Consider the following 15251-nt stretch of genomic DNA (forward strand, 5'->3'; position numbering starts at 1 on the left):
AGTCTGAAAAATGTTAATAGTTCATATTTAAGACCATGCCCTCAGTATGAACTATTACTCAATTTGCTAGGTAATAATTCTTTAACCACAAAGCACAGTTCCTCAGTGTTTTTGTTAATTTAGGGAATGTAACACTTGCAGAGCATACAGAAAAAAATCAATTCTTTCTCCATTTAATTCCAGCCTTGGGAGAGCTAAATATTTCAGTGTTCACTCCTTTTACTACACAAATGCTAGGAAGTAGAGCATAATATGGTTAGATGTAACAATCTTATATTTTTTACTTTGTATTTTAAAAAGATGACTTTGGTGGTGTCCATCCTAGTTTGTAAATCATCAAAATATTATATATAATCTTATTAACGAATGTCACCTCAATAAATTAAAGTAAAAAAAATAAATCTAACAAGAGTTCTATTTGATACTGTCAGGAAATAGACTTCACTAAAACAGATAAAAAATTGGCCTTTTAATTATGTAAAATTGGCATGTTATTTAATTAATAAAGTGTTTATAAATAAGTTAATTTCTTCCTTGGAGTTAAACATCTTGAAAATAAATCCCAGGAAATCATGGCTTTATGTTTTTAAAATCCTCTATTCCAAATAGGGCATACAAATAAAAAGAAAGAAAAAAAACAACTAACAATATTTTCTAGGTGAAAAATTACTCCATAAATATTAGGCATTAGAATAGGCTCACTCATATATAGATCATATTTAAATAAATCATGTATTAAAATTATTATGTCTTTAAAATATGAATCCAGGAACATAGTCCAAAATCCTAATGTGATTTAAGTAAAATAAATAAAATTTAAGTAAAAATATATGAGTATTTTAATAGATTGCATTTTACAAGAAATCTGTGTTACCTAAATTTAAGTAACTTAATATGCAAATTGCTACTTTACCGACCTATGAAAGTCTTAAAATGATTACAATAATACTCACATTTTGGTCATTGGTTTCTCTGAATTTTACATTTAAACTTCATGTTACTGAAGTACAATAGATTATATTGGATTTAGTCAAATTTCTTATGCTTTTTCTTAGCAAGTAGAACTTATAAGTAAAGATAGGCAACCCAATAAACCAGATTGAACAGCGCAAAGGCTGTTGGGAAAAATATTCGCGAATAAGAGTCGATTTTGGCAATGCGGATGTGGATCCGCCCTTTCCTCCAGGACCCTGTCCTGCAGTCCTCAAAGCAGCAGAAGAAGCTGGCACAGTCTTTGCCCTCCAGACACTGGTACCCGTGATCGTCTTCAGCTTGTGGCAGAGAAATGCTATTCATTGGAATCAGAGTGGATCCAAGATGGAGTCCAGGAGATATCTGTGTAACATAATAAGTGAGAAAGAGAACAGCATTTTAAAAAAGATCAGTCTGTCCCCGCAAGGTGAATTCTAAGAGAATGCAGTGAAAATAATTTTGGTTTGAAAAATCAAAGAGGGCCCATGGACACCGGCAATAGGGTGGTGAAGACCTGCAGGGGGTGGGTAGGGGTTCCTGGAAGGGGGTAAAGGAAGGGAGGGAAATGGGAGACATCTGTAATACTGTCAACAATAAAAAATAGATATATTATTAAAAAAGAGAAAGAAAAAAGTATTCAATTTTAGAGTGTTTTTATATTATTTACTTTGTAACACACAACTTAATATTATTTTACATCTCGAAGATTTCACATAAACTCTCAAAGATGAAATATATGCTATACCTTCAGAAAGATGATCCACTAAAATATTAACCATAACTGTATTCTATAACAAACTATATTTCTATGATATTTTACTCTGAAACATTTACAATGCCATAAATGTCTACTTGCTATTATATTATATTATGCAAGTTATTTATTTTAGTAATATTGAGAAAAATAGCAAAGGTGACATTTTGATAAACAAGTTTTGAGAAACTGTGAGTGAATTAAAAAATGATGTAATGGGGGTTGTAGTAGTGGATAAGCTCAAGGCATCATACTTTGGGGAAAGAATGGGCAGGAGTTAAAAACTCAAGAGTTCAAACTTTGTCTAATTTTACCAATGTAGCTATCCACAAAGCTAAAATTATATTAGCACCTAATTTTATTTTTATAGCTGTGATGAGTATATTTCATAACTTATGTAAAATGATCAGGCTTCATCTTGCCCATCTTACTATTATTATCAGGGTTATTTGGGATACATGTCAAATTAATTTTTATGAACAGGTTCTGAATAATAATTAAATAAGAAAATATTTTTAAGTATAAAAATTAAGCAATCCAGGATATTATGATACATTAAAACAATCACTTTGGAGTCAGACCAGCTTGGGCAAAAATCCCACTTCTGCCAATAGAGTTGTGTGTGACCTTGAACAGGAAATGTGACTGTTCTTATGCCTCTGTGCCTTCTGCTATACAAGTAACAATGACAACACATGGATCTATTTGGTGATCAGATGAGATAATGTACACAAAGCACCAACCAAACCATTTGAAACATAGCAAGCATTCAGCTGCCAATAGGCACCGCTTAATGTTGGTATTGTTACTGCTTGTATTGATTCCTGAACAGCATCTATATAAAAGCCTAAGCAACCATTACAACAGAACAACCAGAAGGACCAGAACAACTGGTCCTATGATGTGCACTAACCACCAGGGGGCAGATGCTCAATGCAGCTGCTGCCCTTGACCCACAGGCCCTGGTTGCCAGATGGGGCCTGTGGCCAACCTTCCAGTCCCTCCCCCCAACCAGGAGGCCTCTATCACCCAATTGGGGCCAGGCACCAGGCTGGGACAGGGAACTGGGGGTGGGTGTTCGTGATCATGGCCCCTTTTCCAGGGGTGCTGAGGGCCGGCTCCCTTTTTGGGGCCTGCGGCCAACCTCCTGGATCCCTCCCTACAGCCAGCGGGCCCTGATCACCCAAATTGGGGCTGGTCCCTGGGCTGGGATGGGGAACTGGGGATGGGTGTCAGCAACCAACCTCCGGAGGCACCTGGATGGGAGGTTTTGACCTCTCGCTGGCTAGTAGGGTGGGGATGATGGAGACGGAAGTGTGGTAAGAATGCAGGGTGTCTGCCAAACTCCCTCTCACTCCCCCTGCCACCCTCCCCTGGGACACCAGGGTTTACCCAGCAGGGAAGCCCCAGTGCTCAGATGCCAGGTGCCACATGGAGCCCACCACACACCTGCGTGACTTCTTCTAGGTGAGCTGGGCTGCAGCCACTGGGGCCACAGGGACCAAGTTGGGGTCCCCATGGGTTCGTGCAGGAGCTGGTCTGCGAGGCCAGCCGGGAGAGAGTGCGCTGATCTCCTGGCTTCCGTGCAGCATGGCTGGGTGGCCTAGAGGCCCATGCTGCGCCCTGGCCCACGGCATCTGGTCGTGCTCACATCTCCGCGTGGGGACTCAGGCACCCTGACTCAGGCAGAGTCGGGCATGTGGGGGCCCAGGGGTCCAGGTGCTGCTAGGGACCAGAGGTCAGCTGGGACCTGCCCTTCCATGCCAGATACTGGCACTTCGATTGCTGGCCAGGCCTAGGGACCACACCCGTGCACAAATTTCATGCACTGGGCCTCTAGTATATCATAATTGGCTATACAGTATGTTAAAACAACCAAGAATAAAAACCCAGATCTTATAAAAAAATGGTTATCAGAAAAAACATTAATAACTCCTTGAATATAATGGCAAGTAAAATATGAATGGAGATTGCAGTTGTAGTAACACTTATTCTTCAAAACTTCTGCATATTTAGGGTTTATCTTAAGATGAGATTTTACAGCTTATTATAATCAGTGGTTTTATTGTCTAAACAGCAAGTACAATGTTGACATTATTAAAATTGTTTTAACCTTATCTAAATTCTTCTAATGAAAATGTTCATATATTTTTAGTCTTAAATTTAAAATAAATATATCACAAAGCCATGACAAATAAATATTGTATGGGAAGATTTTAAAAGTGAAAAACAAAACCTTATAACTTCTTAAAATGTGAATTTACATTTAAATCCATTTTATTTCTAAAGAGGAATATAGACTCCAAACCACTAAATTATAAAAATTCAGTGTATGCAAACAGAAGCAAATAATCACATTTTGTGATATTTTAAAAAGATAAATGCATCAGACAAGTCATAATATCCATATTAAAAACAAAATGTGCAGCCTGAAGATAAGGAGAAATGCCCTAAGCACAAATAAATTTATGACTCCACCAGCTTAGATGTATCATAAAAAGCAGAGACAGCGTTTATTAAATGTTAATAAAAGATCTTTTCAGGTTGACACTTGTGGATACTTTATAAGACTCCTAAATTTTAGTGGAGCACTGAAATGATGTAAAAAACGGAAACATTTGTATTCATTTCCCTGTCACTTAAAACTTAAATAGTTTAAATGCTCATCAGAGTGAAAAGTGATTAAAATACAAGTTTGTTATTTGGGAATTTCAAGGCTATATGGTATAAAACACATTTCATATATCACTCAGAACTGCCATAAATGGAAATGCAGTGTGTTTGTCAGAAAATATCGATTGTATATGAAAGGGATGATTAAACACTAACGTGCACAAAGAGAGAAAAATTGAGAGTGAGTCACTTAAAAAATGGATTAATCCCTAGTGGTCAAAGTCATGGAAACCTCCTATGACAGTGACACCTTTATTGACAATTTTCTAGTTTCCTGCTGTCCCCCAAAGCACCAAAAATTCAGAAATTGAGAGAAACTACACTTTAATGATTGATTAATGTGAATAGAAATATACATTATAAGTGATGAAAAAATAGTCTAAAAGCTGATGCAATACCAATAAAATGAATATTTTGATTGGCAGATCTGTCACCCAGAAACTACTGAAAGGTTAATCAGAATACAAACATTCCAAACCTTATTTATCTGAAGTGCAACTATATTACCCAGCGTGTAACTCTTCAAGTAAATATCCTCTGCCCCCCTCCCAAAATAGCAAGGATTGAAAAAATAAATGAGTTTAAGTGATTAAAAAAAAGAAATGACAAAATTAAATAAAATTTACTCTTACTTTGAATGATAAAGTTTTGAGAACATACCTTTTTTCATTATTTCAAAAGTCACTAAGAATATAGCTGAATGAAACATTTTGAAAAATGGATTACATTCTTCTTATTACATATGCATATTATCTGGTTGAATATTAAATAGTATATTACATATATTAGTAACTTGGTTAAATATACAAAGTACATTTTAAGTACCAAGACATACTTCTAGCAATTAAATATTATTAAATAGTAAATAAAACATTTATGAACAAATTATATGTGTGTGTATTTACATGATATAATTATTACATCATATGTTAACATCATTAATGATATGTTATCAAATATTAGTCATATGAATAGAATACATCATTAGGTCATGTTATTGATATTATATAATAGTGACTAATATTACTATTATTAAATTGTTTATTTAAAAAGTTGTACTTGAAAATGCTAACCTAAGCATCTGTTTTCTCCTCTCGCAAAACCAGTCAGAATTTCAAAACTTACAAAATGCACTTCAGTGTTAAAAACACATGAAGGTGAGTCTTGGTGATGCTGAGCTGCCCGTCAGCATGCCAGAATTTGTGATGAGTTTATAACAGGCAAAGAGCAGATGGACACAGGCCAATGGATAAAGCTGACTCAAGGAAGCCACACTAAGAAAAAGCTCAGGGAATGGGAGCAGGATGTGGGATTTGTTCTGTCCATCAAAGTTTCCGAGTGCGGGAGTTGTTTTGCCCACCAACACTGACTTGAGGTAGGAAGCATGGAAATGATATACAGGACCACAATATGGCCTTAAATGTTTTACATGTCCATCCCCAGAAGAGCTGCAGATAGCCTCGTCTCAGCGCTACACACTTGTTAAGTCAGTGTTTCACTGTGTTGGAGCATGAAATCAAGATATTTCAATAAAACATATCCTTTAAAAGATGTTTTACTTATGCACATCAGAGGGAATAGTCTGCGTCTGAACAAGTATTTGAAACCAGTCAGTTAACTGCTAATTCCCTTGGAGTCTCTTTGTTTACTTTTGACTTTTACATTGGACTGCTATTTGTATTGCACATTGGTATCTGGCATTTACATATCTACTGTACTTTTCTACAACTAGATTTGAAGATCCTGAAAGCAGAAAACACATTCTATCATTTTTCTCTCCAAAGTGTCTTGTTCATGGCTGGTGAAATAAATCTCTATCATTTTACATTTTAATCAAATTGAGAGATTATTAAGTTCTGTCCTCTAACGGGTATACCAGGCCACTGGTGTGAGTATAAGATAGTTTCCTGAGATTTCTAATCATCTATATGTTGAGTATTCTAATTTCAAAATTAACTACTCTTCAGTTGGTAATGATTAGTTTACTACTATTGTATTAATGTGACCTTTACCTGATTCATAAATAATGTTAATTACATGTTCCAACATAGTTAACTTTTTAGTTCTTGGGTTTTGTTTTGTTTTGGAAAATATATGTTGACTCAAACATACAAAAATCATATTTTTAATGAGTAGAAATAAAAACATAATGACATATATTGGATGGGAACATGGACCAAATCAAAATGTCATTGACAATCACAATGAATACTAAAGAAGAAAGGAAAAGAATGTAGAAAAGAGAAAAGAAGAACTTAAGGAAGAAAGGATAGAGGAAGGAAGGAAGGAAGGAAGGAAGGAAAGTAGAAAGCATCCTAATTGATTTATGTTTTTCTAAGAGGGTTCATTGAAGCCAAAAAATCTATTGTGTTAAAATATCAGCTGTTTCTAATGAAAATAAATTGGGGTATTCTGGGATCCTCAGTTAAGTTGTCATAAAGACATCAACAAAGGGGATTTTTGGTTTTGCTCAATAACAGACTTATTGACCATTCACTGACTTTAGTCAAAGTTTTTGGTCCTGGTCTGACTATTATCATAGTAATTTAAGGTTAAAAAAAGGAAAAATACTGTATTTTAAACTACTCAGAATTTTGAGCTTATAAAAAATGTAGGGAGATGGAAGGAAGGTGAAAGAAGGAGGGAGGAGAGAGGAAGAAAAGGGGAGAGGGAGAGAGAGAGAAAAGGAGAAAGAGAGAGAGAAAGAGTGGGGAGAGAGGGAGAGAGAGAGAGAGAGAGAGAGAGAGAGAGAGAGAGAGAGAGAGAGAGAGAGAACTTCTCTGTCTAGGTTGTGCATTTGATTACTGTGACTGAAACAGAAGAAAATCAGATACACAAAGCTCTTAGATAGGTTATTTGAGAAAATAGCAAGCAGAGTTGTCTATTCTTAATAAGAGTGTACTCATATTGATTTTACCTGATTAGCAAGAATATGACTGAACCAGGCAGGGAGTCAGATTTGATTACTGATCTCAGTTTTTCACTCAAAGTGACATTTACTATTGAAAGAGCTCATGAATCACAGAAAGTAAGACTATAGAACTTTCTTGTGGCTAGCTCTAAAGAAAATAATTTTTGTACCCAGGTAGTCAATTATAAGAGGTCAAATTTCACTTTTATCTGGCTTTGAAATATAGTGCTTCAAAGGGCTCATTTATTTTTTTAATGTGCTCTATCTATTATTTTCTTCATTGATTAAGGTATTACATATGTGTCCTCATTTAATTTTTATTCCTTATTTTTTCACCTTTAGTATTTTTGTTTCCTGGGCCTTATGTTAAATTTTGAATACTCAGCATGTATATTTTGTATCAAATAACTATTCTAAAGCAGTGCTTAGAACAAGGGTGACTTTAATAAATATTTGGTGAATGAATAATTAAGTAAACATCATAATAGTACAGTCTGCACTCCAGTTTGTAGCTTCCTGAGTAAATGTGATATGCAATGTGATTGAGAGTGCATGATGTAGAATCAAAGTGATTTGCAGCAGCCACTTATTGGTTGAGTGTCCTTAGATGCTATAAAAAATAGTACCTACATGATATTCTTAGAATTAGATTGGAGAACGCATGTGATATTGTACCCTGACTGACTTTCATCCCCAATTTCCAAAAGTAAAATTTCAAGGTAGTACCTGAACATAGCTATGGATGAATATATGATGAAATGGAAAATCCAGGAGAGGATGATTGGCTTTGATTCAAGGAAAATGGTAGAAAACCTGCATTTTTCCTTACCTAAAATGTAGCAGATCAATATTAAAGGTCACATCATTGTCCTTTGATAATTTGCCCACTTAGGGGTTATAATATGTGCTATGCATAAGTTAAAATAATGTTAACTTGAGACACTCGTAGGCTAATTCTACAATGTAAGTTCTCAAATGTGGACTGCCAGTTAATGCACTCTGCTTTCTTGGAATATTGTGGGAATCTGAAAACAAATTCACAAAGATTTGTGCCTTAGAGTATTACATGAAAAGTAAAATATAATTTATAAGTATGGCAAAGCTTTATAAAGAAACTAATGAAAAAAGGGGAGGGAGAAAAATCATCGAATTCTAGAACTTACAAGTTTAGGAGATAATGTGGAAAACTCTACGCCTCACTGTATAAACACTATGGGAGGCTTATCGTGGCTATTTGATACAGTTGCCATTTATTTGGGTATTTTGGAACAAATCCACATTGAAATCATTTTCTGCAGTCAGCAGCGAAGTGCCTTTTTAAATTAATATTGGAGAAACGGATGTTTCCTTTCTGAGTTCTCTGAGAAAAGGTAATAAGGGTTACAAACTTGAGCTCTGGCACTAAGAAAGACCTGGGTGTGAGTCATGGGTCCTTCACTTCCTGCGGCTGTCCTTGTGCACATTATTGAACTTGTACTCATATGAGCATAATGAAACCACACATGTAAAACACTTAGAGGAACACCTGATGTGATCATTGTTAGATATTACTTGAAGGTTTTAAAGTGGCCATTATAACAAGAAATTATAGTCAATCATCCAACACTTGAGTATCTTAGAATCAATTATATCAACTTGATGTGACATAAGTTAGGATAGGTACATGATGGGGAAGAGGGAGTAGTAGAGTATCAATATGCAGAAACAAACAAAACAAAAAAACCAACAAAGAACAAAACCTGTATGGCTATGCCTTTCAAACACAGCTGAATACCAATGTTAAAGAGGAATCTTTGTCTCTACAAGGAAAGTTAATTTTGTGGGCCACCTGTTTTTCAAATTCTAAACACAAATGTAGGATCTCTTTAAGGAATGATCTTAAACACTTTTTTTAGGTATAAGAACCTAGCACTTAAAAGTCACGGCACAGGAAACCAGTCTCTACAAAGGTGACCCAAGAGTCTCTTCCAAGAGGAAATACACGAGTAAATGCACTCTCCTTGGTGGGCAACGGGAGGAGCTCCAGTTTCATTTTATTTTTGTTCCTATTTTGTCAGGGTTCCTCGAGCACCCATGCTTGCCTAAGTAAGCATGACATGAGCATTTACACAGCACCTCTAACGTTACAGTGCCATTTAGAAAATGAAGATGGTCACGTACCGAGGCCTTGTGCTTTAGCTTTCTGTCTCTAGCAGCCTTTGCTCGCTCGTTGCTGGTAAAATAGTGCAAGGTGCCATATTCCATCAAGGCTGCAAAAACGAAAATGAAACACACGGAAACAAAGAGATCCATCGCCGTCACGTAGGAAACCTTAGGCAAGGACTTCCTGGCTATGGTACTCAGAGTGGTCATGGTCAGAACTGTGGTAATGCCTGCGGAGGGAGGGAGACAAATAGAAGAGGAAAAATAACCTCACAGGCCGTTTTCATCCTCTCTTCTGATCTGGCAATATTGTGAGCAGCAATAAACAATGGACACAAAAGGGTATGATTACTGTGATTTACAGGGGGGGGGAAAAATACTGGTAACCATAGCTACATTATGTTCAATGTGTCCGTGTTTTAGTCATCTAAATTCTGTGGACTGCAAGCACGTGACTCCCTGTACCCATCCTTCCCTTGCTCTATAGGTACAGACTATTCAATGTTTAACTGTCACAAGGCTGCCTGTACACCTACTTTTACCGCACCCTGCAAAAAGGTATTTATTTTATGTGTTCTTAAAGGGGATACTTAGACTATAGACTTCAAATCTTTCTTCCTTTCTAATATCAGCATTATAAAGCTATAACTTCTGCCAGGCTGGTATGGCTAAATGGATTGAGCGTTGTCCTGTGGACCAAAAGGCCCCGGATTTGATTCCCACCCAGGTCAGGGCTCATGCCTGAGTTATGGGCTCGATCCCCAGGAGGGGGCATGCATGAAGCAGCCGATCTATGTGTCTCTCTCATCGTTGATTTTATCTCTTTCTCCTTCTCCTTCCCTCTCCCTCTAAAAATAAATAAAAACATATTTAAAGCTATAATTTCCCTTTAAGCAATGCTTTACCTGTGTCTTGCAAATATTTATATATATATTAAATATCTATTAGATTTTTTTTGAAATATTTTCTAATTTCTCTTTTGATCCAAGGGTTATCTAAAAGGTCAAGCTTTAATTTCTAAATATATGAAGGCATTATTATCCATATTATTTTAGAGTATATTTTATGATATACTCTGGAAAATTTTAGTCTTGAATTCTATCGTGTTATTAAGCAGATTCACTAATGTTTCCTCTATGGCTTTCCTGCTCAAAATCCTATAATCTCCTACCACATTTGGAATAAAAACCAAGAAGTCCTTAAAGTCCTTAGAAAAACTTACTAAACTTTATGTAATCTCACCACTGCCCACCTCTGCAATCTCATTTTTTACCACTTGTCAGTCAGCCCCAGCCACAGTTACCTTTCTGAACTCCAAGCATGGCATGGCGAGGAAGGTCCGCTTCAGAACCGTCTGTTCTCCCTGCCTGCACCATCTTTCTACCAGTTATCCACCAGGCCAGCTGCCGCACCGCCCCAAGTCCCTGTTACCTCCTCAGGGGTCTAGCCCGACTCCACAAGATAAAATAGCAAACATTACGTCTATCACCATCTAGGGCATTCTCTAGCCATTTTTTGCCTTCTCTTTATAACCTGTATTACTCACTGACATTTTTTCTATGCTTTTTATATTTGTACATTAACTCTATATGCCACAAAAACATAAATGCCATAGACATGAGGATTTCACAAATATTGTTCACTGATAATACTAAAGCGCCTAGAACGCTGCCTCTTTCATCAAAAGCATTTGATACAAGTTTGTAAAAATGCAATGTGGAATAAATGAGCTCAGAATTTTCCTTCAAATATAAAAAGCTTTATATTCCAACTACATAGGATCCATAATTATAAGATATTCTTCAAGTTAGATCTGAGTATCCTTTATCTTTAAACTTGATATACTAATATTAAAAATATTAATTCATGCAAAAATTCCACAACTGGCTATTCTCTTTCATGAAGCTGTGGAATATGATTTTTGGCTTCAGACACACCCAATAGTGTAATTAATTTATTCAAATCCTTTTTGGAAAAATACAAGAATAATGTTTTAAAACAAAAATATAATATCTGTTATATTCAAAGCAGCATATAAATAATCTAAAATCATTTCTTTTCCCTTGGCATGAAATGTAATTTGAAATTACAATTATTTTAAATAGAAAACAAATCTCAGGTATGAGTGCATTTTATCCCCTAGCTATGTCTACACTTCTGCTTAGACTCCCAAAGGAAATGCGTTTCCAAGCATAGAGCTGGATGCCTCAGGCTTTATCTTGCTACTTTTATGTGATTTGCATTTTACTGTATTTATGAGTGAAGTTATTCACCAGCTATCATAGAAACAAAATGAAAATCTCTTTGCTGTTGAAAAAAGCAAAAGCTCTAACTTTCTTTGGTTTGTAAGACACAATTTTCTGTAATGTGATTCACTTCCTGCACTATTGTATTCTTGGGAATTGATCAATGAGTTGTCTTTGTATATATTTTTTAAATATATTTTATTGATTTTTTACAGAGAGGAAGGGAGAGAGATAGTTAGAAACATCGATCAGCTGCCTCCTGTACACCCCCCACTGGGGATGTGCCCACAACCAAGGTACATGCCCTTGACTGGAATCGAACCTGGGACCCTTGAGTCCGCAGGCTGATGCTCTATCCACTGAGCAAAACCAGTCAGGGCATCTTTGTATATTAATTCATGAGTTTAAGGTGTCATCTATAATAATGAAAGCATAGTATGCTAATTAGACCAGACGTCCTTCTGGATGACCTTCCGGACGAAGCCAGGGCTGCTAGGGAAGCCTGGGTCCTAGGTGCCTGCTGGCGGCCAGAGAGAAGCCCGGACCCCGGGTACCAGAGGGAAGCCAGTGCCAGCAGCTGAGGGAAGGAAGGCTTACTCTTTCATGAATTTTGTGTATCGGGCCTTTAGTTTTTTAAACAAATGTATAGTAATTAGAAATTTTTTTATATGATGTTGATTATTGTCATGGGTTGCTAAAGAATGAAAACAAAAGTCTATTATAAATTACAAATTACCTTTTAAATCAGTGTTATGTTACAGGAAACTCTCAGAAGTATTCACAGACTACGTCCACAGTCTATAGATTACCAAAGCCTATAAGATAATTGTTTCTGCCCTGGCCAGTGTTGCCCAGTGGCTAGAGCACTGGCCTGTACACCAGAGGGTTGCAGTTCCTTCCTGGTCATGGGCACATGCCTGGGTTGCAGGTTCCTTCCCTGGCCCCGGTCAGGGCACATGTGGTACACATCAATAGTTCTCTCTCTCTCTCCCCCAGCCTCCCTCCCACTTTCTCTAAAAATCAATGGAAAAAATATCCTTGGGTGAGGAGTAATAACAACAAGAAGATTCTTGTTCCTTTCAGCAACCTGCCCTTTAGAACAGTTGACTATTCATTAGCACCATTGTCAGAGTAAGGCACTTCAAAGCCTTCTTAACACACGCTAGTCAATAAATGTTGGCTATTAGTGATCCAGCTGAAAAAAGAAAATAAAATCTTGATGAAAAGTGATTGCAATTGTTGACTAAATTAAATTCAGTGATTCTGTATGATTTTTATGTGTTAATTCTTGCTGTGTATGCATGCTTTCCTTGGCCTCTAGTAGTGGAAACAATAAAAATATTTTCTGAAGTTTTAAATTCTTTGCATTCCTATTTCATTTTGCTTTTCATGTATGCATTTCAACACTATATTGCAGTAGAGTAACTTAATTTTTGCTTGATTGTAGTGTAGAGGAATATTCTAATATATTCAACAATAAACTTTATCACATTAAAATATTTGTAAAAGTCCCATGACACTATAGCATAATATTATATGTCTTACCCAGTGAGGTTCTTGCAGGTACTGCATCTTTATTGATCCAGAAAGACACCCAAGAAAGAACAACTGTCAGAATACATGGGATGTAGGTCTGAATAGTGAAATATCCCATTCGTCTGCTCAGGTCAAAAAAAATTGTCATGATAACATAATCCCCTGAAAGAAAAAAAAAGGTTTTATTTTGGTTATAAAATAAATACAAAAGTATAGATTCCAACCCATAGAAATACAATGCTATTTCACTAATTTTGTGTTTCTTTCTTACCAGAGATTGTGTGATAAATTTCAGTTGAGTTCCGCAACCCTACAAATGCAAACTGATATAATCTCCAATATTTAGGATCAGCCACTTCTACAGAAGGTTTTTTCCACTTATATTCAATTTCATTTTTAGGGTATCCATCTAGATAATATATTGAAATAAAATATATAAATTAGCAAGATCCAAATCTGTTACAGTTACCAGATCAACATTATCCAAAGACAAATTTTTTGAAATTCTTCTTCACTCTTCTACTATATGTCAAAAAATACCCCATAAAACTTGTGTATATTTTAAAGAATAATGATAATTCATGTGACTCCACATAAATTAGGAAATAGAACCCTGCTAGCATCCAGGAAATCTCATGTGACAATATAGCATTTCCTCTCCCAACTAGAGGTAAACACTAACCTGCTTTCTCAGATAATTCTTTAATTTTTTGTAGTTATAGATATTTTGGTATGCACTTCTGAAAAAAATAGTTTATATTTCGAACTCTACTTGATTGCTGCTTTACTGAATTATTATTTTATATTTTGCTTCTTTAAAAATATTTATGCAGCCCTGACTGGTTTGGCTCAGTGGATAGAGCGTCGGCCTGCAGACTGAAGGGTCCCAGGTTCGATTCCAGCCAAGGGCATGTACCTTGATTGCGGGTACATCCCCAGTAGGTGTGCAAGAGGCAGCTGATCGATGTTTCTGTCTCATCGATGTTTCTAACTCTCTATCCCTCTCTATTCTTTTCTATGAAAAATCAATAAAATATATATTAAAAAAATAAAAATATTTATGCAGTGGATTTTTTTGTATAATGTTTTGTATCCTGCAACTTTACTGTATTTGTTTACTGTTTCTAATAGTTTTTTGATGGAGTCTTTAGGGTTTTCTATATATAGAATCATATTATCCACAAAAAGTGACAGTTATACTTCTTCTTTATTTGGGTGCTTTTTATTTCTTTCTCATCTTATTGCTCTTGTTAAGACTTCCAGGACTATCTATATATCCTATCTAATAATAGACAAACATGGTAATTAACCATACCTCTGCTACGCTTACCATTGGCTAATCAGGGCGATATGCTTAATTTGCCAACCAAGATGGCGGCTGACAGCCACGCAGCTGAAGCGAACATGAGGCTTGTATGTCCCGGTGATGGAGGAAGCCAAGATTCCCCGCCTGCTGCAGCCGGGCTCTGAGCTGCACTCTAAGCAACTATGTTGCAATTATAGAAGCTAAACAAACCCCAGATACCTGCTTTCAGCCAGCTGGCCTCAGAGCTGGAGCCACAACGAAGTTTCAATTACAGAAGGTAAATAAATCCCAGAATAAAAAAGAAAAATGAAAAAAAGGAGAGACTGGGAGCTTCAGTTGCAGGCTTGGCCCACCTGAAAACAGCCCTCAGCCCCTCATCCAGACTGGTCAGGCACCCCAGTGGGGATCCCCACCCTGAAGGGGGTGGGGACAGCCTTAAAACAGCCCTCAGCTCCTCATCCAGGCTTGCCAGGCACCCCAGTGGGGACCCCCACCCTGAAGGGTGTGTAACCAGCTGCAAACAACCATCATCCCCTCAACCCAGGCTGGCCAGGCACCCAGTGGGGGCCCCCACCCTGTTCCAGGACACCCTTCAGGGCAAACCAGTGGGCCCCCACCCATGCACCAGGCCTCTATGCTATATAGTAAAAGGATAATATGCCTCCCAGCACCGGGATCAGCGGAGCCGCAAGGCCTCCCGGCACTGGAATC

General features: G+C 36.9%; 1 protein-coding gene across 1 annotated transcript in view; it reads right to left on the bottom strand.

Moving 5' to 3' along the window:
* Window positions 1-776: 776 nt before the first annotated feature.
* GABRG1 (gamma-aminobutyric acid type A receptor gamma1 subunit) overlaps window positions 777-15251 on the bottom strand; it is a 42174-nt gene continuing 27699 nt past the window's right edge. Inside the window, exons 6-9 of the mRNA XM_006759244.2 lie at window positions 13506-13643; window positions 13244-13396; window positions 9471-9682; window positions 777-1335 (exon numbers count right to left, since the gene is read on the bottom strand). Of these exons, the coding sequence (XP_006759307.1) occupies window positions 1066-1335; window positions 9471-9682; window positions 13244-13396; window positions 13506-13643 (773 nt within the window). The 3' untranslated portion in view covers window positions 777-1065. The remainder of the gene's footprint in view (window positions 1336-9470; window positions 9683-13243; window positions 13397-13505; window positions 13644-15251) is intronic.

This window comes from Myotis davidii, unplaced genomic scaffold, assembly GCF_000327345.1.
Source record: "Myotis davidii unplaced genomic scaffold, ASM32734v1 scaffold455, whole genome shotgun sequence".
NCBI lineage: Eukaryota > Metazoa > Chordata > Mammalia > Chiroptera > Vespertilionidae > Myotis > Myotis davidii.